The sequence below is a fragment of the Girardinichthys multiradiatus genome, chromosome 11 (genome assembly GCF_021462225.1).
Source record: "Girardinichthys multiradiatus isolate DD_20200921_A chromosome 11, DD_fGirMul_XY1, whole genome shotgun sequence".
Lineage (NCBI taxonomy): Eukaryota > Metazoa > Chordata > Actinopteri > Cyprinodontiformes > Goodeidae > Girardinichthys > Girardinichthys multiradiatus.
The window spans coordinates 38,190,297-38,216,953 of record NC_061804.1 but is presented as its reverse complement, the minus strand read 5'-3'; the positions used below and the strand labels follow the sequence as shown (position 1 = coordinate 38,216,953).

Genomic DNA, 26,657 nt, shown 5'->3' with positions numbered 1-26,657 from the left:
CAGCCCCAGACCATCATGCTACCACCGCTATGTTTGACTGTCACTATGTTGTTTTACACCTGGTGTAACAGGATTCGCACCTTCAAAACATTCCGCTTTTTGTCTCATCAGTCCACAGAATATTTTCCCATAAGCTTTTGGAATCACCGAGATTGTGTGACACCAAGTGTGTCAAAAAAAGCAAAAACAGAAATCATCTGTGGGGGGCAAATACTCTGTAGGGGTCAAGGTAGATGCGGTGGAAACTAAGAACGGTAAAGACTGACCCCAGAAAACTATCCTGGTTCATGGAAAAAGTTCTTGCAGTTAAAAGGTGGCTTTTGGGGCTCAGTGTGGAGTCTTGTGATTATATTAACAATGCGACTAACCACCATGGCTCTGATGTTCAGGGCTTGTGAGGGGTTCATCTGACAAAGCTGTCTGAGGGCTTCGGTCCTGCGCCGACCTCCCACACTCTCCTCATCCTGACGTTCTCCGTTCTTGATCAGCCCTCTGCAAACTGAAACCAAACACAGCCGCATCTTAGCACCCTGAAGGCATTTACTTGGATTTAACATGTAAAGGAATTTCAATCAGATGGTTTACCAAATATCAGCCTTTAGGACCACTGTTTCTCTGTTGCTATGGCCCAGTCTCGTCCTCCGTTAATACTGTATAACACTGAATCATGACTACTTTGCCATCGGGGGAACACAATTCTAATCTCATCAGTGAAGCATTATCTCATTTCCCTCGAGTCCCCCGCAGCAGACAGCTTAGAAAGTAAAATGTTATGACTGAATAAGACTGGTATATTCTGAAATCATATCAGTTCCTTTCTCTGCTAAAAGTTTTTCATGCATTATGGAAAGAAAACAGCAAAGTTCAGACTGATTAACAGCTGATGTTTAAAAGGACTGGCCTTGATGCTTCTAGACGAGCCATTTCTTACATTTATTCAAACAAAGTCTTTCTAGTCCTGATGCCAAAATGATTTCTTGAAGTTAACTGGTATGTAACTCACACATACTCTATTGACTTCGTGCCGACTCTATTTGAGATAAGGAGGCACTGGAGACAACAGAAGTTCTCTAATTTGTTTGTTAAAGCACACACAGCTCTCTGTGAGTCGGAGAATTTCATGTTTATCATCAAAGACAAACACATACACCCTTGGACGGTGGCATGGCTATATATAAGAGGGGAAATGACTAAAGTGATGAAAAAGACTGGAAATATAAAGTTAAATTTGCCTTGAAATAAAATAAACCGATTAGAGGTTTCTGAGCTAATTTGGACTCATATCTTTGCTCTGCACCAGCCAGTACTGATGATATTAGTACTGCCAATTACCATGCCACTCTTTTATACACTACCTGCTGGAAATCTGTGCATTCCTCCAAGTCAGATGGCTTACCTTCACTGAAGCTGTCTGGCACGTTAGCCACCAGCAGACACATAAACCATTCGCCATTGCGGACATGAAGCAAAGCCTCTGCCACGTCCACAATGGGAAGCAAAGAAGGCAGCTCTAAAACGGGGACAGAAAGCACACAGGTTACAACACCCAAATATACTCAGCTGGGATTTTTTCATTTCTTTCTTTTTTTTGGTTTTTGTTACTCTGTCCTGTCCAGAAGAGCAGCACTCAGAATTGTTGTCCCACCCTCATGCGTACACATAAACACTCACACCTACACACCCAACGTAAAGACACACAACAATGGACGTCGTACACTCACTCACACTCACCATATATACTCTGTACACCCAGGTCCAGGTTCCGATACTCCAGAGGGGCAACCAGCCCCCGGACCCAGGAGGTGGGTCCAGGGGCTGGTGTTGATACGTTTTGTTCTAGAGTGCATTTAAAAAGAAAAACATTTGGGGCCCAGACGGCCATGGGACCGCGTAGATGGAAAACCCACGCGGCACTCCAATGACGCTCCCATACCCCAATCACTTTCCTCTAAGGAGCACAGTGAATGATAGTGTGGTACCTCTGTAATAAGTCCAGTTGTAACATGTCCATTCAATTAAATATTCCAGTCAACTGTTAGTGGACTTTTTAGTGGAAACCATCGGAAACAAAAGCAAATTACCTACAGGGTTGTAGGCCATGTAAAATCTCAGAACAAGTTGAGCAGACGATGAGGAACATATAGTGTACAGCTTGACAACTTTCCTCAGACTCAGTAGCAACAGACATTACATTTCATCTGGCCTTCAGATAAGCTCAAAAACGTACATCACCAAGTGCAATGTAAAGGGTTGGATGCACTAGTACGGGGTTCATCAACCTTTACAATCCAGTCATTTTTGACCTTATTCCTTAAAAATAAAATTTGTCTGAAGCCGTAAAACCTAAGTGACCTTTTTCCCTTTATGACAGCCACTGAATATATTATTTGTATTTTATAGTTAAATTAAAGAACATATAAAAATAGGTTTTAGAACCAAGAAAAATGTCAAACCTTTATGAGAAGACAATAAAACAATTTTCGTAAAATGAATCAATTCATATTTATGTGAAATAAAAAACAGCATTTATTTTACAGCCTGTTGACAAAGAAAGAGCTAAACAAAAAACAATTCCTTGTACCATTAGTGTCATTCTGTTGGGGGAATTCTATGCAATTATAGCATAAAAAAATAGAAAAAAGCTAGAACTAGCCTTTTATTACCTTTATAATTAAAAACATTTCTCAGGTCTTTAATATTTTGGGCCAAAATATTATGAAGAGCCACTGTAGAGGGCCTAAAGATCCCTCTGGCAATCTCATGGATGAGTCAGCACTTGCCTGACTAAATTGTGTCAAGTGTAAAGGTTGGTGCAGAGGGGATTAAGGTGTAGAACGGTTCTTCACAGAACAACTAAGCAGTAGTTTTTAATGATGTGACCATCTTACACCTCTTTAGCTTCTAAAACATTTTATACTGCATTAAACAAACATAACAGCCATATAAAGCCTGTGTGAAAGGCATCATTTATTCCAGTCAAATCAGTTCTTCGCGATATGCAAATTGAGTACACTTTTAGTCTGATAACGTTAAATTTGCAATATATTGTGATGGCCTAGCTAACATATTAAACCCTGATGAGTGTGAATGGGATGTTACTCAGGTTCATGTGTGTGAGGACAGACGACTGAATATCTTTGTAAATATAATGTTCTTCTTCTCACTGTGGACTTTCACACTGTTTTTCCAGCCATTTCCAGCTTATGATAGACCGACGACTTTTTCCTATCATCTGATGGTGATCATTTGGAACAAATGGTTAAAACGTGGACTTAATTGGGTACTTCAACAGGACAATGATCTTAAACAGGCAAAAAAACTGGTTTTGGAATGGATAAATCAGGCTAATATTAAGCTTCTGGAATGATCTCGACATCAACCCTATTTAAAATTTAAGAAATATGCTTAAAAGGCGGCTTTGGGTCGGTAAACAAACCTATTCAAACAATCTCTGTTGAGAAGAGTGGTCATAAATAAAGCCAGAATGATGCCAGGACATTGCTTATGAATACAAGAAGATTTATCCAAATATCAGTTGGCATGTATGTATATATTTGAGCCTGCATGTACAGTTGTGACACTGATGGACTTTACAATAAAGAAATTTACAATAAATTCAAATCTGTACAACTAATTCCTTTCTTTTTAAAAATCACTGAAATCAAATCTCGCTTTCAAATAAATTTGGATTTCTAAATGTATTATCTATTACCTATTTGGGTTACAAAAGCACCAATACAGAATCCAAGATTAAATATCACAAATAAGAGGTGATGTAGTACCAGGGATACTGTCACATAAACTCACATGTAACCACATTTGTAAATCGTCTCAGAAGACAAAATAAAACATAGAAAAGGTAGATTTGTTACCTGCTTGTAAAATGCAGAGGACATCTGCCACCTCGTCCAAATACACCGGGCTCTCAAAGAGCTCAGAGGACTTTAAGAAGAACTCCCCGTTGGAATCTGCCACCTGAGAAACAAAAAATAACCGAAGCATCCAGTTTCAGCCAGTGAGCAACTGACAGAACACCAGTAATTGTGTGTTTTGAGCGAATGATTTCCACCTGCAACATGTGTTAAAAATAATTATTCCTCCTAATTGTGGTTTTAGTTGTGCTTACAGCAGCATGTTTGCTATAAATAAAGAATGCAGAACATGCATGGCACATATTCAGCAACCAGCAGCTCTGGCTTAGGTTTTTGGCCTTATTCGCCAAAAATTCCATGTTCAGCAACACGTACATAATGCAGGCTCACTAAGACAGGCGGCACAATCAGCACCACCAGTTGAGAACACAGAATGGCTGAAGGCCTCTGAGAACCTTATTTATGATTGCCAGCAACTCGCTGAGAGTCAAACGGAGCCTTCTGAGGGGATCACTGTGTTCAAACTCCAGGGTCAGTCCATGCTGCAGCTGCGACACCAGGATGCTTTCTCCATTGGAACCGCCTGCCTTGTGTCTGGTAGAAAATACAAAACACTGTGAGAATGGCTAAAATAATCACTTGGCATTATGCATGGTTTAATTAGCAGTACAGAAATATCCCTCATCAGCCACCGCCACAAAAAAAGGCAGCAATACCTGAGCTGCTGTTCCTTCCGAGCATCCTGCTCCAATGCGTGAAAGTCCACAGACAGAAGCGCCACGATAGAGTTGACCGCTTCCACGCCTGACAACAGCCGCAGGATGAGCTTCTTGTCCTGCGCCCATGATTGACTCTGATCTGCAGGAGCACATAAAGCCATCCTCACCAGACAGGGAAGCAGGAGCCTCAGCTCTGGGTCACTCAGGGCTGCAAGACGTACCACATCTACTTTCTGCATGGCTTCAAAGGCATAGGAGCTGACAAACTGTAGCCCTGGGCTGTCCGCCATCGCTGCTCACTTAATACCTGTTGGAATCAGGCATAAAAATGGTTGTACTGCAGTGAAACAGCACTTGTCTAACAGATTTATTCGGTTTTGGGTTTTTTGTCACACTTTGTTATGGATCACCAAACTAACTTCAACATCAAACAAAGATAACCTGCTAAGACAAAAAGAGTCGTTTTTAAATGGTAACTTAATTTACTAAAGGAAAAAGATCATGCCACAGCATCTCAATCGAATTTAACTCCAAACTTTAACTAGGCCACAACAAAACTTTCTTTTTGTTTTTGGAGGCATTGAGATGTAGACTTGTTTGTGTGCTTTGGATCATTATCCTGCAGCATAACCCAAATGTGGTTAAACATTAGGCTAGAAAGTGATGGCCAGGCCCTCTCCATTAGGATTTTCAAGTAGACAGCAGAATTCGTGGTTCTCTCAATTACAGAACGATATCTAGATCAGAGTAGCTTCAGACCATCACACTACCTCCACTATGTCTGATTGTTGGTATGATGTTTAGCAATGCTGTTAGTTTTAAACCAGATACCTCGGCACATACAGCTAGAAAAACAGACGTTTTGCGATCTTCAAGAGATTTTTCAGCAAATGTGAGAAGGGCATTTGTGTTCTTTTTTGTCAGCAGTAGATTTCACATCAAAACTCTTCCAAGGATGCTACATCTGCCCAGTCTTTTTCTTTTGGTTGAGTCATGAACGCTGACCTTAACTGAGACAAGTGAGGATTAAGGGGGCCTTAGATGTTGTTCTGGGTTCTTTTGTGATCTTCTGGATGACTCATCACTGCACTCTTGGAGTAATTTTGGAAGGGCAACAACTTCTGGGAAGGTTTACCACTGTTCCACGTTTGTTCCCTTTGGGAGTAATGATTACTGTGGTTCACCAAGGATTCTTAGAAATGTCTCAGTGATGCTTTTCAGACTAATAGATGTCAATGATTTTGTTTCTCATCAGATAATTCAAATTCTATAAATTGGCCCATTAAGTGTTGCTTTTTTTTTTAGATAATTAAGCCTAATTCATGTTAGACAGGTTGTTTAGGGATTTCCTGATTTTAAAGGTCAGACAGTAAGCAGGCCTGGGTGTTGCTTTTTTAAACTAAAGTTATCTTTCTAATACGGCATTTTGTTTCATGATCAAAAACATTTTGGTGTGACAAAGAAAAATGTGCAAGGGGCCCTTTATTCTTTACTTTGATAAAACAAATGCAAATCACCAAACCGTTTAGGCATTCATGTGGCCTATTAAACAATGGCTTAATGCTTATTTATGTTACTAATTATCACGTTAACACATCTGAAATGAAATGTATAAGCTAACAGTTTGTCAGACTTTTGACAGTTATGAAGTCATGTATTATGTAGCAATACAATTAAGTTCTTGGTCTATCATGGCTAACGCTGTACTTGGGTAACATTTGACTTATGACATTATGTTTAATGGATCTCGTTGCATGTTTGATCACTCAGATGCAACAAAACAAGTTTTATCCATCTAGTTACTAATAAAACAACAATGCAAGGTTAGTGGGTTTCTTTACTGCTCAGATCCATTATTTTAACTTACTGATGTGGAACTTTTTTGGACATCAAACAATATATTATAGAAATTAATATTTTGATACTCAGACATGTTTAAAAAAAGGGTTAAAAAGCACATAAAATATTGGCCAGACCTCCTAATCCTATCGTTCGGTGAAGCTAACTATTAGCTGTTAGCGGCTAAAAAGGAGTCGCTGTTTCCCGTTGATTTTGGTGCGGTTGTTAGCACGCTAATGCTAAGCCTGGCAGAGAGTAACGCTCGCATGTGCTTTATGTTTTGTCTTCGCTGAATGAAACTGCAACTAAAAATACATATATTTAAACAACATGTAGCTTACCCCACTTATTGAACAGATGGTGACGTCTGAGACAAATTAAACCATCGAACCCTTCAGTCCTCGGACTGTGTTGTGTCCAATCAGCCGCACAGCGTAATGTCATAAGCCGGTTGCCGTACTCCTGAAGCAATGGGGCAGAGAAATTCGTCTCATCTGGCGCCGGCTGTTTTTTTAATGAAATATCTTAACCCAGTTTATCTTCCATATTCAGACGTTTGTAGTTCCCTATTGTATTTTTAACCCCAAAATGAGCGAACCGATGGAGTCAGTAGCGCAGTGACTGACGGTAAGAAGTCGTACTGAGATCTAACACTGCCAGACTGCAGTACGGCTTCATTTCAGCATCAAACTGCAGCGTTTTAAAAGCCCAGCGTAAACACATTGAAATTATTTTGTAAAATTCAAATGGATACAGGTACCAGTTTGTGGTAAAGTTTTTATTATTATTACAGAAGGCCATTAATGATCAATTTATTATGTTTTGATACGTTTGTTTTTACATCTCTTTAAATAAACATCAAAACAAAAAAGCTGGGATAATTGTGTTTGATCTTTCTTTTCTAAATTTTTCAGCAATAAATTGTATACTTTTGAAATGGCTGTTAATTAATCTTACATTGCGCCACATTTGTGTAAAATGCTTTTTTTAGGTTAAGCACCAGAGTTCAGTGTGTGGGTTGCGTTCATCAAATTTGTCAAATCCAAATGCATATTCACACAGCCTTTGGTTGAGGCGGTGTGGTGGTGTATGGTGGCTTTATCCTCCAAGATATCAACGCTCTCTTTCAGAGTGGGGTTTTTCAGAGACTACCTCAAAAATCTGTGAGTGTAGAAAATGGAATTGCCGGTCTGCAGTCCTGACCTTAAGTCCTCAACTCCACTGAACTCTTTACAGAGTGACCACTACAACCTAAAGACTGACAGACATCATATTCTGGCTTAAGAATAGTAGGCATCAAAGTGGTCTTGGTTTTCAACCGGGAGCAGCTGATTAACATCTCAAAATCTCCAATAATACCTCAACTACGACCCCAAATCCTAGACGAGTTGAAAAGTAGGCACCGAGAAGAGAGAGAAGGAGGAAGTTCGAACCATATATTCCTTCAATTATGATGTCAGATCATGCAGCAGTGTGCTTCACTAAGTGTCTTCAGTCATAGGCTTCTTCAAATCTGCTGTAAGACAGACCGCTACCAGATATCCTTCCGGCCCACAGCCACCAGCATCTACAACTGCCCTTTGAAGAAAGCTGCATAATAAGAGCTATAACAACATTTAATTTCCCTTTGGAATTAATTTGAATTGAATGAGACAGAGATTCAAAGAGGAGCAACAAATCCAAAGGATGTGGATTAGCAGTACTTCTGAACAACAGATGGTGTAATCCAGGACATGTCAAGTATTGTCTCTGCAACCCAGATATTAAACTGTTAGCAGTAAGTTTTTGTTAATATTATTTACCTAGAGTTCAGCAGTGTTATTTTGGCAACTGTTTATATTCCACCATCAGCTCTTGCCAATAGTGCATGTGATGTCAAAAGCTTAGTTGTTACTGAGCTACACAAACACAATACACAATACCCCAATGCGTTCGTGGCACTATCTGGTAACTATAATTACACCTCAACAGTTTGTCAGCTGCTCTAACGGGAAGAACAAAACGGAGTTGTTTTATGCAAATATCAAGGACATCTCTAAAGCAAGATCTCCTCTAGGCAAATCAGATCACAATCTGGTTTTTCTCTGCCCTGAATATAAACCCTATGTTCAGGGGCAACCTGTAATAAGGAGAACTGCGACAAGCTGGTCACAGGAAGCTGAATAAACCCTGTGAGGTTGCTTTGAGGAGACAGACTGGGACGCACTGTGCCAGCCACACGGAGAGGACATAAATGCCATCACTGAGTGTGTGACCGACTATATAAACTTCTGTGTGGATAACACCTCTACCAGAATGGTGAGCTGCTTCCCCAATAACAAACACTGGATAACCAGTGACCTGAAGGCCTTCAGAGGAGATGGAATTATTGAGGAGTATACAGAAGCAACTTAAAGGGGACCTATTATGCAAAGTTCACTTTTTGATCGTTCTTCTACTTCCACTTGGGTCTCTAATGCTTTTACAAACAGTCCAAATGGGGAAATAAATGTATGTTTTATTTTTTATAGAAAACATGTGGTTTCAAAAGTTGTGAGTCCTGACTAGCAACTGAAGCGGAGCTCCACCCACTTGATTTTCAGTAGAGAATCACATCTTGCTGGGTGGTTTTACCTTACATGCACTTTACAAAGGCTAGCCTCGAAGGCAGATGTTCTGTTGTTGGCTGCAAAGACCCACATGTGTCCATGCACATTCTCCTGCTGAAGCTAACCATCCTCCTCTCCAGCCAGACAAACAACCCATTTTCCTTTGACCCAAAGCGTCCCTGTTACACCTCAAATGTTTTATCTTCTACCTTGGCTAGACCCTTCTGCTTATTCATGTTTCTCTTCAACCAAATCAGAAAATCCTGATGCTTCCTTCGCTCCTTTCCTTGGACTCTGTTGTGGCCACTCCATGTGTGTGAAAATGATGTCTCATGCTTTCTGAACCACTCTTTCACAATTTGAGCTGGATGAACCCTGGCATCGTCATCTTGGAATATGCCTGTGCCATCAGGGAAGTAAAGATTAATTGAAGAAAGAAAATATTCAACTTATTATTAAACCATAAACACAAGGGAGTAGGTAATCGACTCATCCAAGTAGGCTAGTTTCATGGGTTTGTGTGCACACATGGACATAATCCATGATGTGCGTTAATACTTGCATTAATACTTTGTAGCAACACCCTTTGCTGCAATTACAGCTGCAAGTCGCTTGGGGTATGTCTCTATCAGTTTTGCACATCGAGAGACTGAAATTCTTGCCCATTCTTCCTTGCAAAACAACTCAAGCTCAGTGAGGTTGGATGGAGAGCGTTCGTGAACGGCAGTCTTCAGCTCTTTCCACAGATTCTCGATTGGATTCAGGTCTGGACTTTGACTTGGCCATTCCAACATCTGGATACGTTTATTTGTGAACCATTCCATTGTAGATTTGGCTTTATGTTTTGGATCATTGTCTTGTTGGAAGATAAATCTCCGTCCCAGTCTCAGGTCTCTTGCAGACTCCAACAGGTTTTCTTCCAGAATGGTCCTGTATTTGGCCCCATCCATCTTCCCATCAATTTTGACCATCTTCCCTGTCCCTGCTGACGAAAAGCAGGCCCAAACCATGATGCTGCCACCACCATGTTTGACAGTGGGGATGGTGTGTTCAGGGTGATGAGCTGTGTTGCTTTAAAGCCAAACATATCATTTTGCATTGTGGCCAAACAGTTCGATTTTGGTTTCATCTGACCAGAGCACCTGCTTCCACATGTTTGGTGTATCTCCCAGGTGGCTTGTGGCAAACTTTAAACGAGACTTTTTATGGATATCTTTGAGAAATGGCTTTCTTCTTGCCACTCTTCCATAAAGGCTAGATTTGTGCAGTGTACGATTGATTGTTGTCCTATGGACAGACTCTCCCACCTCAGCTGTAGATCTCTGCAGTTCATCCAGAGTGATCATGGGCCTCTTGGCTGTCTCTCTGATCAGTCTTCTCCTTGTTCGAGATGAAGGTTTAGAGGGACGGCTGGGTCTTGGTAGATTTGCAGTGGTCTGACACTCCTTCCATTTCAATAGGATTGCTTGTACAGTGCTCCTTGGGATGTTTAAAGCTTGGGAAATCTTTTTGTATCCAAATCCGGCTTTAAACTTCTCCACAACAGTATCTCGGACCTGCCGGGTGTGTTCCTTGGTCTTCATGATGCTCTCTGCGCCTTGAACAGAACCCTGAGACTGACACAGAGCAGGTGCATTTATACGGAGACTTGATTACACACAGGTGGATTCTATTTATCATCATCAGTCATTTGGGACAACATTGGATCATTCAGAGATCCTCACTGAACTTCTGGAGTGAGTTTGCTGAACTGAAAGTAACTTTTCCGTTTTTTATTTATTAAAAAAGTTCGACACATCCAATAAATTTCATTACACTTCAAGATTGTGTCCCACTTGTTGATTCTTCACAAAAAATTTGAATTTTATATCTTTATGTTTTAAGTCTGAAATGTGGCAAGAGGTTGGAAAGTTCGAGGGGGCCGAATACTTTCGCAAGGCACTGTATATAAATATAGGGAACACTTAAACAACACAATATAACTCCAAGTAAATCAAACTTCTGTGAAATCAAACTGTCCACTTAGGAAGCAACACTGATTGACAATCAATTTCACAGCTGTTGTGCAAATGGAATAGACAACAGGGGGAAATCTTTGGCTATTAACAAGACATACTCAATAAAGGAGTGGTTCTGCAGGTGGGGACCACAGACCACTTCTCAGTACCCATGCTTTCTGGCTGATGTTTTGGTCACTTTTGAATGTTGGTGGTGCTTTGACACTCGTGGTAGCATGAGACGGACTCTACAACCCACACAATTGGCTCAGGTAGTGCAGCTCATCCAGGACGGCACATCAATGCGAGCTCTGGCAAGAAAGTTTGCTGTGTCTGTCAGCGTAGTGTCCAGAGCCTGGAGGCGCTACCAGGAGACAGGCCAGTACACCAGGAGACGTGGAGGAGGCCGTAGGAGGGCAACAAACCAGCAGCAGGACCGCTACCTCCGCCTTTGTGCAAGGAGGAGCAGGAGGAGCACTGCCAGAGCCCTGCAAAATGACCTCCAGCAGGCCACAAATATGCCTGTGTCTGCACAAACGGTTAGAAACCCACTCCATGATGATTTTTGTGTGATTTTTGTTGTCAGCACATTCAACTTTGTACAGAACAAAGTATTCAATGAGAATATTTCATTCATATCTAGGATGTGTTATTTGAGTGTTCCCTTTATTTTTTTGAACAGTGTGTGTGTGTACAGTACAGACAGTTTGGACACACCTTCTCATTCAAAGAGTTGTCTTTATTTTCATGACTATGAATATTGTAGCTTCACACTGAAGGCATCAAAACTATGAATTAACACATGTGGAATTATATACTGAACAAAAAAGTGTGAAACAACTGAAAATATGTCTTATATTCTAGGTTCTTCAAAGTAGCCACCTTTTGCTTTGATTACTGCTCCGCACACTCTTGGCATTCTGTTGATGAGCTTCAAGAGGTAGTCACCTGAAATGGTTTTCCAACAGTCTTGAAAGAGTTCCCAGAGATGCTTAGCACTTGTTGGCCCTTTTGCCTTCACTCTGGGGTCCAGCTCACCCCAAACCATCTTGATTGGGTTCAGGTCCGGTGACTGTGGAGGCCAGGTCATCTGGCGCAGCACCCCATCACTCTCCTTCTTGGTCAAATAGCCCTTACACAGCCTGGAGGTGTGTTTGGGGTCATTGTCCTGTTGAAAAATAAATGATGGTCCAACTAAACGCAAACCGGATGGAATAGCATGCCGCTGCAAGATGCTGTGGTAGCCATGCTGGTTCAGTATGCCTTCAATTTTGAATACATCCCCAACAGTGTCACCAGCAAAGCACCCCCACACCATCACACCTCCTCCTCCATGCTTCACGGTGGGAACCAGGCATGTAGAGTCCATCCGTTTACCTCTTCTGCGCCGCACAAGGACACGGTGGTTGGAACCAAAGATCTCAAACTTGGACTCATCAGACCAAAGCACAGATTTCCACTGGTCTAATGTCCATTCCTTGTGTTCTTTAGCCCAAACAAGTCTCTTCTGCTTGTTGCCTGTCCTCAGCAGTGGTTTCCTAGCAGATATTTTACCATGAAGGCCTGATTCACACAGTCTCCTCTTAACATTTGTTCTAGAGATGTGTCTGCTGCTAGAACTCTGTGTGGCATTGACCTGTTCTCTAATCTGAGCTGCTGTTAACCTGTGATTTCTGAGGCTGGTGACTCGGATGAACTTATCGTCCGCAGCAGAGGTGACTCTTGGTCTTCCTTTCCTGGGGCGGTCCTCATGTGAGCGAGTTTCTTTGTAGCGCTTGATGGTTTATGCGACTGCACTTGGGGACACTTTTAAAGTTTTCCCAATTGTTCAGACTGACTGACCTTCATTCCTTAAAGTAATGATGGCCACTCGTTTTTTCTTTACTTAGAATTTGTATTATGGCAAGAAAAAAGCAGCTAACAGTCTATTCAGTAGGACTATCAGCTGTGTACTGTATCCACCTCCTGCACAACACAAATGATGGTCCCAACCCCATTTATAATGCTTGAAATGCCACTTATTAAACCTGACAGGGCACACCTGTGAAGTGAAAACCATTTCAGGTGACTACCTCTTGAAGCTCATCAACAGAATTTCAAGAGTGTGCGGAGCAGTAATCAAAGCAAAAGGTGGCTACTTTGAAGAACCTAGAATATAAGACATATTTCCAGTTGTTTCACACTTTTTTGTTCAGTATATAATTCCACATGTGTTAATTCATAGTTTTGATGCCATCAGCATGAAGCTACAATATTCATAGTCATGAAAATAAAGAAAACTCTTTGAATGAGGTGTGTCCAAACTTTTGGTCTGTACTGTATATACAGGGGTTGGACAATGAAAATGAAACACCTGTCATTTTAGTGTGGGAGGTTTCATGGCTGAATTGGACCAGCCTGGTAGCCAGTCTTCATTGATTGCACATTGCACCACCAGTAAGAGCAGAGTGTGAAGGTTCAATTAGCAGGGTAAGAGCACAGTTTTGCTCAAAATATTGAAATGCACACAACATTATGGGTGACATACCAGAGTTCAAAAGAGGACAAATTGTTGGTGCACGTCTTGCTGGCGCATCTGTGACCAAGACAGCAAGTCTTTGTGATGTATCAAGAGCCACGGTATCCAGGGTAATGTCAGCATACCACCAAGAAGGACGAACCACATCCAACAGGATTAACTGTGGATGCAAGAGGAAGCTGTCTGAAAGGGATGTTCGGGTGCTAACCCGGATTGTATCCAAAAAACATAAAACCACGGCTGCTCAAATCACGGCAGAATTAAATGTGCACCTCAACTCTCCTGTTTCCACCAGAACTGTCGGGAGCTCCACAGGGTCAATATAGACGGCCGGGCTGCTATAGCCAAACCTTTGGTCACTCATGCCAATGCCAAACGTCGGTTTCAATGGTGCAAGGAGCACAAATCTTGGGCTGTGGACAATGTGAAACATGTATTGTTCTCTGATGAGTCCACCTTTACTGTTTTCCCCACATCTGGGAGAGTTACGGTGTGTCAAGAGGGGCCTTGGCACCTCCAACCCCCACCCTAAAGTTCCCCCCCACCAGCCCCCTACCCACGCCGAGGAAGGCTCTTTCCATCCAGGAGAGGGACGTCAACAAACTCTTCAGGAGACAGAACGGAAAGCTGCTGGTCTGGATTCTGTCTCACCAGCCAGCCCGAAGCACTGCACTGATCAGCTGTCTCCAGTCTTCACAGACATTTTTAACACCTCACTGGAGACATGTCATGTGCCAGCCTGCTTCAAGTCCTCCACCATCGTCCCTGTTCCCAAGAAGCCAAGGACCACAGGGCTTAATGACTTCAGACCCGTCGCCCTGACCTCTGTGGTGATGAAGTCCTTTGAGCGCCTTGTGCTCTCACACCTAAAAGACATCACCGACCCCCTCCTGGACCCCCTGCAGTTTGCCTACAGAGCCAACAGGTCTGTAGATGATGCAGTCAACCTAGCCCTTCACTTCATCCTCCAGCACCTGGACTCCACAGGAACCTATGCCAGGATCCTGTTTGTGGATTTCAGCTCTGCCTTCAACACCATCGTCCCAGTTCTGCTACAGGAGAAGCTCTCCCAGCTGAGTGTGCCAGACTCCACCTGCAGGTGGATCACTGACTTCCTGTCTGACAGGAAACAGCGCGTGAGGCTGGGGAAGCACGTCTCTGACTCCCTGACCATCAGCACCGGTTCCCCCCAAGGCTGTGTTCTCTCTCCTTTGCTCTTCTCCCTGTACACCAACAGCTGCACCTCCAGTCACCAGTCTGTCAAGCTTCTGAAGTCCATCCTCACCTCCTCCATCACCATCTGGTACGCCGCTGCTACAGCCAAGGATAAGGGCAGGCTGCAGCGTGTCATTCGGTGTGCTGAGAAGGTGATTGGCTGCAGTCTACTGTCGCTCCAGGAACTGTACACCTCCAGGAAGCGGGCAGGGAAGATTCTGGCTGATCCCTCCCACCCCGGTCACAGACTCTTTGAGACTCTCCCCTCTGGCAGGAGGCTGCGGTCCATCCGGACCAAAACCTCACGCCACAAGAACAATTTTTTCCCATCTGCCACCAGCCTGGTTAACAAAGCCCGGAAACCACCCTGACACTCTCCCTTTCCCCCACACCCCCCCTGTTTTTGCTGACAGGACACTCGTAACTCTATGCGTTACATTAACGTTCAGCATGGACTCCTGCTTTACTTGCACTGCCATACTTGCACAATGATCACCTGCACTGTTGTATTGCTCTTGCATCTTATACTGCTCTATATTTACTCTCACTCACTTAAAACTGTGCACATATATTTATATTATATTGTAGATATGTTTATACTGTTTAATTTGTGTTGTATTGCACTGACTACGCCAAAACAAATTCCTTGTATATCCAAAAACGTACTTGGCAATAAAGCTTTTCTGATTCTGAGAAGCCCCAAAGAAGCGTACCACCCAGACTGTTGCATGTCCAGAGTGAAGCATGGGGGTGGATCAGTGATGGTTTGGGCTGCCATATCATGGCATTTCCTTGGCCCAATACTTGTGCTAGATGGGCGCATCACTGCCAAGGACTACCGAATCATTCTTGAGGACCATGTGCATCTAATGGTTCAAACATTGTATCCTGAAGGCGGTGCCGTGTATCAGGATGACAATGCACCAATACACACAGCAAGACTGGTGAAAGATTGGTTTGATGAACATGAAAGTGAAGTTGAACATCTCCCATGGCCTGCACAGTCACCAGATCTAAATATTATTGAGCCACTTTGGGGTGTTTTGGAGGATCGAGTGAGGAAATGTTTTCCTCCACCAGTATCACGTAGTGACCTGGCCACTATCCTCCAAGAAGAATGGCTTAAAATCCCTCTGACCACTGTGCAGGACTTGTATATGTCATTCCCAAGATGAATTGACGCTGGATTGGCCGCAAAAGGAGGCCCTACACCATACTAATAAATTATTGTGGTCCAAAACCAGGTGTTTCAGTTTCATTGTCCAACCCCTGTATGTGTGTGTATATATATATATATACACACACACACACACACCTTTGTCAGTAGCCCCATTAGAAAGATTTTAACAAAGTGAAATGTTTACTTTTTAAAATCTTAAATAAAATTAAGAAGCACAAGACAGTGAAGTAATTACATAATTGTAACAATTATGTATATAGGCTTTTTGAATTACATTTATTCTTGACATTTAATTGCATATTTAATAAAAGATTTAAAGGTATGTTTAAATCAATCCTTTTATGATTGTATAATGGAATTTTGGCACTTAAGCATGATATAGACAGGACAATGCATATCTGGCATTAAAACTATAAACTTTGTTCACTTTTCCTCCACATCAAAATTAAATATAAAATTAAAAATTAGGTTGTCTGATTCCCCCCACCCCCAAGCAATCAACACAAGCACTTGAAGTTGACACACTTTATTCCTAAAACAGAAGCCACACCACCAACAGCTGGCGTGGTATTAATATATTTTTATATATATTTATCTATATCTATATAGATGTAGATATACATCTATATCTATATAGATATACATAAATACATATATATTTATATATTGCCGTTTGGTTTTTGTGTCTAAATGTGTGGTATAAAATATTATATACAACAATGTACCTCTTTATTTGAACACAGTGAAGTTCATTGCTGTACAAGTCCTCTGTAGCTACAGCTTTGCTGTAAGTCCTTCATGCTCAAAGGCATGGAACATAATTCTCCACTCTAATTCTTCTGTACATTGTGACAATACAAATATTCTTTCTCCATTACAAAAAATAATACTCTAAAAGCAACCTACTGGGACTTTATTTAATTTTTCTGAGATTTTTCTGGTTTCTTTTATTAAGACGATTACATGTATCTGAGACCAATTGCTTTAAAGCAGGAAGGTGGTATAAACCTTCATTTTTATATATAAAAGAAGGTAAGAAAAATGACAATTTATACATTTAAAAACTTACAATAAATAAGATAGATGCAGGCATTTCATTCGGATACTATTTCATCTAAAGCCTTAAAAAGGAATTTCTTTTATTAAAACCAGAGATCCATTTTTGAGTTTTTTTCCTAGATCAAATATGTCCCTTTTCTTCCAATAACTTTACAGATAAACTCTCTAATACAGACTGGCCAGTGACTCTACTGCCATGCTACATACCATGACAATAAATCTGTCATTCTTTCATGTTCATTAATTGCAACTAGGATTCTGGCTTTCCCACTCTTCTTCACTCCCTTGTTGCCAGTGAGTCTTCATTATGGCAGGGACAGGACTGTGTGGACCTGTAACAGTCACAGGGGATGGGAGCAAGGATTCCATCCGGGTACAGGATCCAGCTCTGTACTCTGGTGTCCTCCTTGCATGATAGAACGAGTTGCTTTGTTCCTCACTGAAATAGTTCTCTTTCCTACACCCCTCCTGTAACAGGCTGCTGGTTACAACATGGTCATGATGAAGTTGTACATCTGGTTGAGAACCACAAAGTGAATGGGCAGGCATGATCTTCGGTCCTGTGTTGCTGGGTCACACGTAAGCCAGGAGAGAGCGTTGTACTGCTCCAACACAAATCTGTTCAGACACACAAAACTCCCATAAACATTTACAGTCAGAGTCAATTTAAAGATACTCATAAAAATCTATGTAGAATGAACAAGCAGTTATTCTAACTTTGTAGGGAATCTGTGAAGTTTAATTGGAAATTCACACTAACAATGGAAACTCAGCCTGCCAACAGCCAGGAGTGTGTCTGTGCACTTGACTCCAGGTGGAGAGTGTTGTGGAGTTGCTTACCTGAGTACATCTGAGGTCTGATTGGAGTCGAGGGGGTGGGAGTGCTTGCTATGCAGTAGTTCGTCTGATTGCACAGAAGACACATGAAGGTGCAAAGAGGCCTGAGAGAGGGAGTCCAGGGAGAGAGCCGGTGTCAAAGGCATTCTACTGAAAACTTTAACCTTTTATTTCATCTCATGAGAATAATTATTGATAATTTCGCTGCAGAGGGATAGCCGCAGTGACTGTTTAACTAATTCCAGAGGCAATAAATAATACTCAAGGTTGGACTTGCTTGAATGTGGCCACATAATGCACTAAATAGTGCACAAGCAAACTGCATTTCACAATGTGATCATATCTTTTCAGCGTTTATGGAGTGTTTCATACCGAATAGGAGACCTGAGTCCCAATTTTACCAATTTCAGATTATTTGTAATAACGTAATTTTCTTTTTTTTAAAAAGTCTGTTTTAAATCTGCCCCAAAATACTTTACATTAATAAAGAATACGTTATTCTTTGTTTAAAATGTGTGAATCATACAGGTGCATCTTAATAAATAAAAATATATAATTGAAAAGTTAATTTATTTTAGTAATTCAATTCAAAAGGTGAACATCCTATAAATTATTGATAGTATTTTAAGTGCTTATTTGTGTTCATTTTGATTTGCTTACAGCAAATAAAAATCTTAAATTCAGTTTCTCAAAAATAAAATCAATGAAATAAAGATTTTTGCAAATGAAATGTTATGTTACGGCCTACTCAATCATTGGGAAAGACTGCAGATTTAATAGTTGCCCAGCAGGAAGTCACTGGCACTCTGAACAAGAAGGGTAAGAAACAAAACACAACTGCTTAAGAATGCATCTGCAAGCAGACTTCTGCATCCTAGCATATTAATGGAAAGTTGAGTGGAAGGACAAAGTGAGGCAAAAAAAACCCAGCACAAGCAACAGAGATAACTGCATCCTAGAGAAGATTGGGAAGCAAACATAACCAGGACTACAGTAGTAACATGTTCCATAAGGTCCAGTATGAAGTTTCTACAGTCAGTGAGGATTTGGGGAGCCATGACATCTGCCGGTTGGATGTTCACCGTGTTTGATCAAGTCTGAAGCCAGCACAGCAGTTTATGGAGCTTTATGGAGATGAGGATTTGATTTTCCAGCAGGACTTTGCAAAGGTACCAAAAACAAGCATTAATGGTCATGGTTATCATTGTGCTTGACTGGCCAGCAAACTGGCCTGACCTAAACGCCATAGATAATCTGAGCAACACTGTCAAAAAGATGAAACACCAAAGCCAACATTGCAGGTGAGCTGAATGCCGCTATTAAAGCAAACCGTGCTTCCTTAATAACTCAGCAGAGCCCCAGGCTGATCTCCATGTCAAGCTGCACTGATGCAGTAATTCATGCAAAAATAGCCGCAGCCAAACACTGAGATTATTTACACCACAATAAAACACTATGTGTAATGTATTTATATATGAGTTTCCCTTTGAGTTGAATTAATGAAACAAATGAACTTTGCACAAATATTCAAATTTTCTATAATGCACCTGTATATAGCACCTGATAAGCAGTTTACTGGGACAAAATTAGCAAAAACTAAAGATAATGCCAAATTGAAAGAATAGGCCTGTATTGTGGCTTTGGTTTTGTCCAGCAAATAATGTTAAGCAACAACACATCATTTGTTTATGTTAATCTGGGGTTTACCTGATTTCAAGAACTGGTAAGAACAGGTGCTATGGGTTTTATTTGACTCATATGTAAAAGCTCCAAACTGAAAAAAACAACTTAAGGAGTTTACTGAAGTCTTTTTACCCAGATTGTATACATATATATTTTTTTACAAAGTGCAGCAGTATAAGAAGGTGGTACTTAAATAAACAGGGCTGAAAGGGCTACCTTGAGGAAGAGCGGACACTGGTTCTGAGCCTGCGGACAAGCTGACCAGAACCAGCTGGGAAGTGGGCCGGCCTTCGCAGTGGAGACCAGGTAGCCTAGTGCCAGGGGTTGTTGCAGCAGGTTAGGAACCTCTTCATGAGACTCCATCCGGTCTGTGCTCTGGCCCTAAAGAACATGTGAAAACTGGACATCAGCTATGTTCGCATGTATCACATGAATTTTCCTTGAGCATTTGATGCTGTCTCACCTTACTGCCATCCACTCCATGGTGGTAATGAGGGCTAGGGGAGTGTACTGGTGAGGTGGTAGGGGAGATGTTAATGATGTCTGGGTCCAACTCATTCTCCTGTTCCAGCAGGTCAAAAATTCGAATATCGGACTCATCTAGAACAGACAGGAAAACAACTTAGTCTTTTCAATTGAAGAATGTTTTCTTGTAAAAAAGCAACTGAAATGCTGGTAAAAAAAGAAAGAAATGTTCTACAGCAATAACACAAGTGGTCATATTGAGAACTATAACTTACATTGTACAATTTTCTACAGAGGAAAACAGCTGAAACCCCCCCAAAGGTTTGTTCTGACAACTAAAGAAGCAGACCAACAGAATTTGGTAGAAAGAAAAACAAAAACCCTCAGAGCAGCAAATATAATGAGTCAAAATAAAAAAAAATTAAAAACCAAACAAATTCCTGGGAATGAAAGCAAGACCGACGAGGACGAGCCACTGACCGGTGGTGGGGTTGAGAATGTCGATGTTGGTGTCGATGTTAGGGTAATTGGAGCTAGCGACTTGGAGATAGGCGGAGGTGGGAAACACCAAGATGTGGGTGCAGGAGGTGTCCTGTGGGGTGCTGAGCTGCGACGTCTGCATGTTTAAGGTGGTGCTCCGGCCAAACACAGAGCCTGTGGAGACAGAGTCTGAGAGGAAAAGGACAGGGAGTCAACAACCCCAGTAGGGAGAGCGAGAAAGTAACAGCAGGTGGAGTTCTCTCACACAATCCTTTTATTTAGCTTTTTAAGCTGGTTAGAAATACACGAGTACAATCCCAATTAATCACAAATGATTTCAGTGATCGGATAAGCACTGATATGTAAATCAATATATTAAACTACTTTACAGTGTTTGCCCACCTTCAGATTTCTTTTGCATTTTTGTTTCACTTGTGAGCTTCTGAACATCAAACTAATTGTAATACCAAACGAAGAAAACCTGATTAATTATAGAACACAAACAAATTAACTGTGATTAAAAGTATATTTTTGGGTTTTCTGACAACATGAAGTAGGCTAAGAGATCTTAAAAAAAAGTATCACATCATGTCATGATCTAAAGAAGTTCAAGAACAGATGAAAAACAAATTATCTGACATCTATTAGTCTAGAAGAAGTTGCAAAGCTATTTCTGAGGCTTTGAGACTCCATGGAACCACAGTAGGATCCATTATCCATGAATGAAGAGAACATGGAATGTTTCTTCCCAGAAGTGGCCAGCAGACCAAAATTAAAACATCGGAGAATCATCCAGAAGGTCATAAAAGGACCCAGAACAACATCTAAAGCACTGCAGGCATCACTTGCTTTAGTTAGGGTCAAGGTTCATGATTCAACAATAAAAAACAGACTGAGGAAAACATGTTAGGGCATCCATGGGAAAGTTCCAAGGCAAAGATTACTGACCACAAAGAACACAAAGGCTCTTTCTCATGTTTGCTAAATCTTGACGATCATCAAGTCTTCCTTAGGATTGATGAGACAAAAGCGAAACACTTTGGAAGGTGTGCCTCCTTTTACATATGGCGTATTTTACTGACATGTGATACAGCCAAACATGGTGGTGCTAGTGTTATGGTCTGGGGCTGCCTTGCCTCTTCAGGACCTGAACGGCTTGTGGTCTTGGATGAAAACATGAATTCTGCTCTTCACCAGAAAATCCTTAAGGAGAATTTCTGGCAGTTTGTAACTTGCTGAAGAGCACTTGGGTTATTCAGAGTTAAAGCACAGCAGAAAATCCACTTCCGAATGGCTCAAAAAAGAAGGCTTGTTGCTGCATGACCTTAAACAGGACATTCAACCTTGACAATTCTGCAAAGGAGAGTGGGTCAACATTCCTCCACTCTGGTTAAAAAGACTGACTGGCAGTTATTGCAAAAGCTTGATGGTGGTTTTTGATGTGAGGGGTTAGTAGGGTTCAGGGGTACTTACTCTTTTACTTAGGATTCTTCATCCGAATTTATATGATGATGTGAAATATTTAAATGTAAAAGAAGCTAAGAACCGAAGAAATCTATAAAGGAACAAACTGGATAAGCTCTAAAATGTTTATTGATGGATTGAAACGTCTTTCAATGCATGTACTGTACTTCTTCTATCTATAGATTATGTAAAAAACACTGGCATAGCACCTGTTCTGTTTAGTCCCAAAGCCCTTATTCTTATCTGGCGTTAACGCGAGCTTTCAGCTTTAAAGCTTTTTAACAGGAGATGTTCTCCGCCAAGCATAACTCTACATAATCCTAGTAAGATGATTGACACTTTCCCAGCTCAAGTCCCTAAATAAACTCGTTGATCTGGCTCTCCATCACTCTGAAACGAGATCAATGGGCATTTGAGAGGTAGTGCTTCATGAGAGAAAGGTACACCAACGTCTCCGTCATCAATCTGCTCTGGACAAGGAGGTGTATAGGTTAGTGATATGTGGTTGCCATCCATCATGCCACCCACACGGACACACAAACAGTCCACTGCTGCTTTTATAGGTGGATTCATAGCACCGAGATAAGAGATGGGAATTAAAACTCAGAAGTTGCATTTGTAATCATCTACATGATCATGTGCACACACTGTACCTGGCATGATGATGAAGGATCCCTGCGGCTCCATGGCGACCAAGCAAACGCTGAGGATGCTGGGTGTGTCGGAGGCAGAGATTCCACACATTCGACACATTTCCTTCAGACGTCGACTGAGTGATTGCAGGTTTCTCCTGCTCAATAAAATGCTCCAGTCTGAGACATAAAGACAGGAGAGAACTAGTGATGAACTGCCTTTCAGAAGTATTTATGCCTCTTAACTTTTTCTAATTTTGTCTTTTTTAAACCACAACCTTTAATAAACGTTGAATCCAATTTATCAAATTAAATCCTGTTTTCAAATATTTTTTACAAATAAAAATCAGAACTGTAACATGCATATATATTATGAAACAACCTTTCACTGAAACTATAGCTGATTGTTAGGGTACATCTCTAACAGCTTTGCATATATAGAGACTGCAAATTTTGGCCATTCTTCTTCTATTTTCCAATGTCTTCAAATGTTTATAATCAGATTTAGGGCTTACATATGAATATGCATTGATCCAAACAATATTATTGTAGTGTAAGATTTTTTTTTCTGCTAAAAGGTGAATGCCACACTTTTCTTTGTAAGTTAAGAAAAGCATGTTTCATTTCTTTGCATTCCTCTTTTCTGTGCTATTTTTTGTTAGAATTGTATATTGGAAGACATGATTGATCAGTTTCTTGAAATCAGTCCTGCTGATATAGAATAAGATAAAATTTTTTTTTTTACAGTTTTTATTACCCTTTAACTCTCCATGGCCCATTCTGCCCAACCGACCAATCACCACTCTCCAGGGAACAGATGTCATCTGCACTAGTCCCAAGCACCAATCCCAAAGTTTCTGTAGGCCGAGTCGACGTACAGAGCCTTTTTTCCTCCGAGCTCTGTGCAACACAAAGACATTCTAAAGTTCTAAGTTTCTAATTTTACATCAAAAGGCAATATAGAAAAAACACCAGAAATGGGCTTATAATACTTTGCTCCATTCAACTATCGCCATTGAAAATAATTTAAACAGCTTTTTTTTTTTCCTTCCACATAACTGGTCCTACCTGTTGGGCACGTCAATGTTGATGATGCTGGTCTCCAAGAGTTCCCCATACAGGTCAGTGCATGTAGCCAGAAGCCACCGCTGGTCGTGGGACAAACAGTATCCTACAAACAGCACATTGTACTTTTGTGACGCTTCACCAAACGTCTCGCCGAGCTCCGTCTGCTTGTCCTTTACCGGCGCCAAGATAAAAGGAGGCGTGTAAAGACGCAAACACTCTGGCCTCTGCAAATGGAAGAGAATATTGAAAAAATGCAGTTATGCAACATTTCTAGGTTTAGTAAGCCTTTGGTCATAAGCAACCACTTGAAATAGACCAATTGTAATGTCTATTCTCAGTTATATAAAAAGGGAGCATAAAAGTTTGCCAGTAAGAGTAAAAGGTCAAATTTACTGCAATGAAAGAAACTGACTTAATAAAATCCTGATCTAAGGTTCCTCTTTGTCTAAACCAGCAGTAGAAATGCCATTTTGACTGTTATAGGGAGCTAGCCAAGCAGATCATAAAATGGTAGAGGAACAGAGGTTACAAGTTCATCTGGTTCTGCTCCAGAATAAAGAACAACTATAAAGATATAAAAACTACTTATATCTTTTCAGTGGTGGCCTGAATACAGACTTATATTAATGTTTGCCTAGAAAACTGTGCTCAGGTAAATGTTGCCTCTGGTACAATGCTGATTGTCTCTTTGGTTAGAAATAGATCAGAATAAAAATGATGCATACATTGCTGTATAAATACTTTCTTGGCTGTATGTTGCATTTACCTCTGGACTCTTCAGTGAGTTGTCAATGGCTAATCCAGGGCCGAAGCCGGTTAGTGACTTGACGTTGGTGGAGGTGGGTAGCGGCCGTCTGCACTGAGCGAAGACGGAGAAGGCAAGAGATTTGAGGTGCTGTGCGTAGATATGACGGTCTTCTCCTCTTACTTGCTGAAGTAGATACTGACATGGGACGATCTGAAGACGCACACGGCAAGGTGGAAAACAGTTGTTACCTCCTGACTTAACTTAACTTAATTACAATCACACTAGGTTCTCAAAAAAGGAGAAGCCAGAAAGTCAGTAACTATTTCTGTTTAATTTTCATTCATACAACTTTATACATACAAAAACCACTACATTTACAAAGCTAAACTATCCTAACCTTTTGAAGCTTCATCAAGGCCCTGAAATCAATCCTCTTCAAAATGTACAGACATTATTAAAAAGCAGGGTTCATGCCAGAAAAACGACCAGCTTAAATAAAACATCCATAAATAAGAAGAGTGGTCAAATATGCAGCCAGAATTCTGCCAGGACCTTATTGGTTACAAAAGGTTAACAGTTTCATCGCTGCTTCATAGGGAAATCTGACCAAATATTACTGCAACTGTATGTCATATATACATCTAAAAGTATCATTTTAATGTTTTTTAACGTAATTTCTGTCGTATGTTGCATCATCATTCTACCCTGCACAATAAACAGTTTTAATGCAACATTAAAAGTGTATGTAAGCCTCTGGCTCTATTTAGTGGAGGATGTTCTGTAAACCACCAACCCATTTCTGTTGCTCTGTTTACCACAAACTGGGAAAATGAAAAATGCTCCCCTCACACTGAAATACCAAATATTCTACCCATCATAATGACCATTCAATGTGTATTAACATGAAATGCCCCCCCCCCCCCCCTTCTCTCTCTGCTGTTTAAAAATCATTAACAATTTATTGCTTCTGATGATGATGGATGTGTCTGCAATGAAACCACTGGGAGCAAATGAACCACTGAACAGAACGTGAAATGTCAACTTTCAGTATAAAAAGATCAAATTTAGCCTTACTTGGTTACCAAGGTAAAACCAAATTTGAGAGAGCCAAGATAAGTTGTTAGTTAAGTCTCCTCACCTGTACTGAAATAGAGTTTCGAATGTGTGGAGGCAGAAATTGAAGCATCTCTAGGTAACAGCGAAGTAGACCCAGCGTCCACACGCTGGAATGAGTAGGCACTGGCCCCGAGCCGCCATCGGCCTCCTCATAGCTGAAGGGGTCCACAATGTAAACAATGATGGCAGGAGGATAGGTCACAGCATGGGACTCCCCGTCTGTAGGCACGCCTATTTTCTCCCGCTCCAAGGTGCTGCGGAAAAAACAAACATAAGGGAGCTCACTTTCAATTAAAAAAAATACTCAAGTAAAACTAAAGATTTGTCTGTTCCTTCTTAAAAGCCACCTCAAACATGAAGCAAGAAAAATGTTGTTGAATAATAGCTGAAGCTGTAGTGTACCTTTCAGGAGGTTCTGTTGGCCCCTGGGCCTGGCTGCTGGGGTTGTCCCCCGAGGAGGAAGCATTCTGGGTGCCAGCCTGCTGTCCCAGCTGTCCGCTCTGTGAACCCTGGCTGTTCATGTTTCCGAAAGGCGGAAAAGAGTTGGGCTTGCCAGACGGCATTGTGCTGCCAGGTTGGCCCGAGGATGCTGCAAGGCCGTTGGATGATGCGGAGGCGTTTCCAGAGCCACCGTTGGTGCTGCTGCTGCTGTTGTTGTTGCTGGGAACGGAGGAACCTTGCTGGCTGGCTGTGCTGGAGGTGGAGCTAGACTGCTGAGTGGATGATGTCTGGTTGGATGAAGAAGAGGCACTAGGCTGCGTGAGGAGTGAACTGTCTAATGTCTGTGAAGCGAGGTAAGGAGCTACAGGAAGAGACAAGAATACACACTTTGAATCCAACAGGTGTCCACTGTATTAATTTGTTACTGCAGCAAAGTTAATATTTTAGCAGCCTACAAAGTATAATGTATGTTTTACATATTCAATATTATCTTGGTGATGTGGACGATCACCACAGTTTTATTTGGCAACTAAATTCTTCTAACCTCATCCTTCAGTCTAAATGAATGTTTGTCACATTTGAGATAAAATGTTTAATATGTACCAGAGAGAGACAACCAGGTAGTATAATGCTTCCATCTCCTGCTGTCTGATGAGAGGAACCAAAAAAAACACCCTACTCTATTTAATCCATTTCAACATCCTCCTACACTGATATCACTTCTTGGCATTTCAAA

General features: G+C 41.2%; 2 protein-coding genes across 2 annotated transcripts in view; both read right to left on the bottom strand.

The window, feature by feature from the left end:
• The window catches only part of ints2 (integrator complex subunit 2), a 30,362-nt gene extending 23,271 nt beyond the window's left edge, over positions 1-7,091 (bottom strand). The window contains exons 1-6 of the mRNA XM_047379711.1: positions 6,772-7,091; positions 4,589-4,898; positions 4,328-4,466; positions 3,873-3,975; positions 1,397-1,510; positions 369-499 (exon numbers count right to left, since the gene is read on the bottom strand). Of these exons, the coding sequence (XP_047235667.1) occupies positions 369-499; positions 1,397-1,510; positions 3,873-3,975; positions 4,328-4,466; positions 4,589-4,881 (780 nt within the window). The 5' untranslated portion in view covers positions 4,882-4,898; positions 6,772-7,091. The remainder of the gene's footprint in view (positions 1-368; positions 500-1,396; positions 1,511-3,872; positions 3,976-4,327; positions 4,467-4,588; positions 4,899-6,771) is intronic.
• A 9,347-nt stretch (positions 7,092-16,438) lies between these two features.
• The window catches only part of med13a (mediator complex subunit 13a), a 94,941-nt gene continuing 84,722 nt past the window's right edge, over positions 16,439-26,657 (bottom strand). Inside the window, exons 20-30 of the mRNA XM_047378967.1 lie at positions 25,883-26,282; positions 25,503-25,734; positions 24,383-24,574; positions 23,617-23,840; positions 23,306-23,448; positions 22,570-22,728; positions 20,453-20,641; positions 19,971-20,107; positions 19,724-19,888; positions 17,828-17,928; positions 16,439-17,605 (exon numbers count right to left, since the gene is read on the bottom strand). Coding sequence (XP_047234923.1) covers positions 17,473-17,605; positions 17,828-17,928; positions 19,724-19,888; positions 19,971-20,107; positions 20,453-20,641; positions 22,570-22,728; positions 23,306-23,448; positions 23,617-23,840; positions 24,383-24,574; positions 25,503-25,734; positions 25,883-26,282 — 2,075 coding nt within the window. The 3' untranslated portion in view covers positions 16,439-17,472. The remainder of the gene's footprint in view (positions 17,606-17,827; positions 17,929-19,723; positions 19,889-19,970; positions 20,108-20,452; positions 20,642-22,569; positions 22,729-23,305; positions 23,449-23,616; positions 23,841-24,382; positions 24,575-25,502; positions 25,735-25,882; positions 26,283-26,657) is intronic.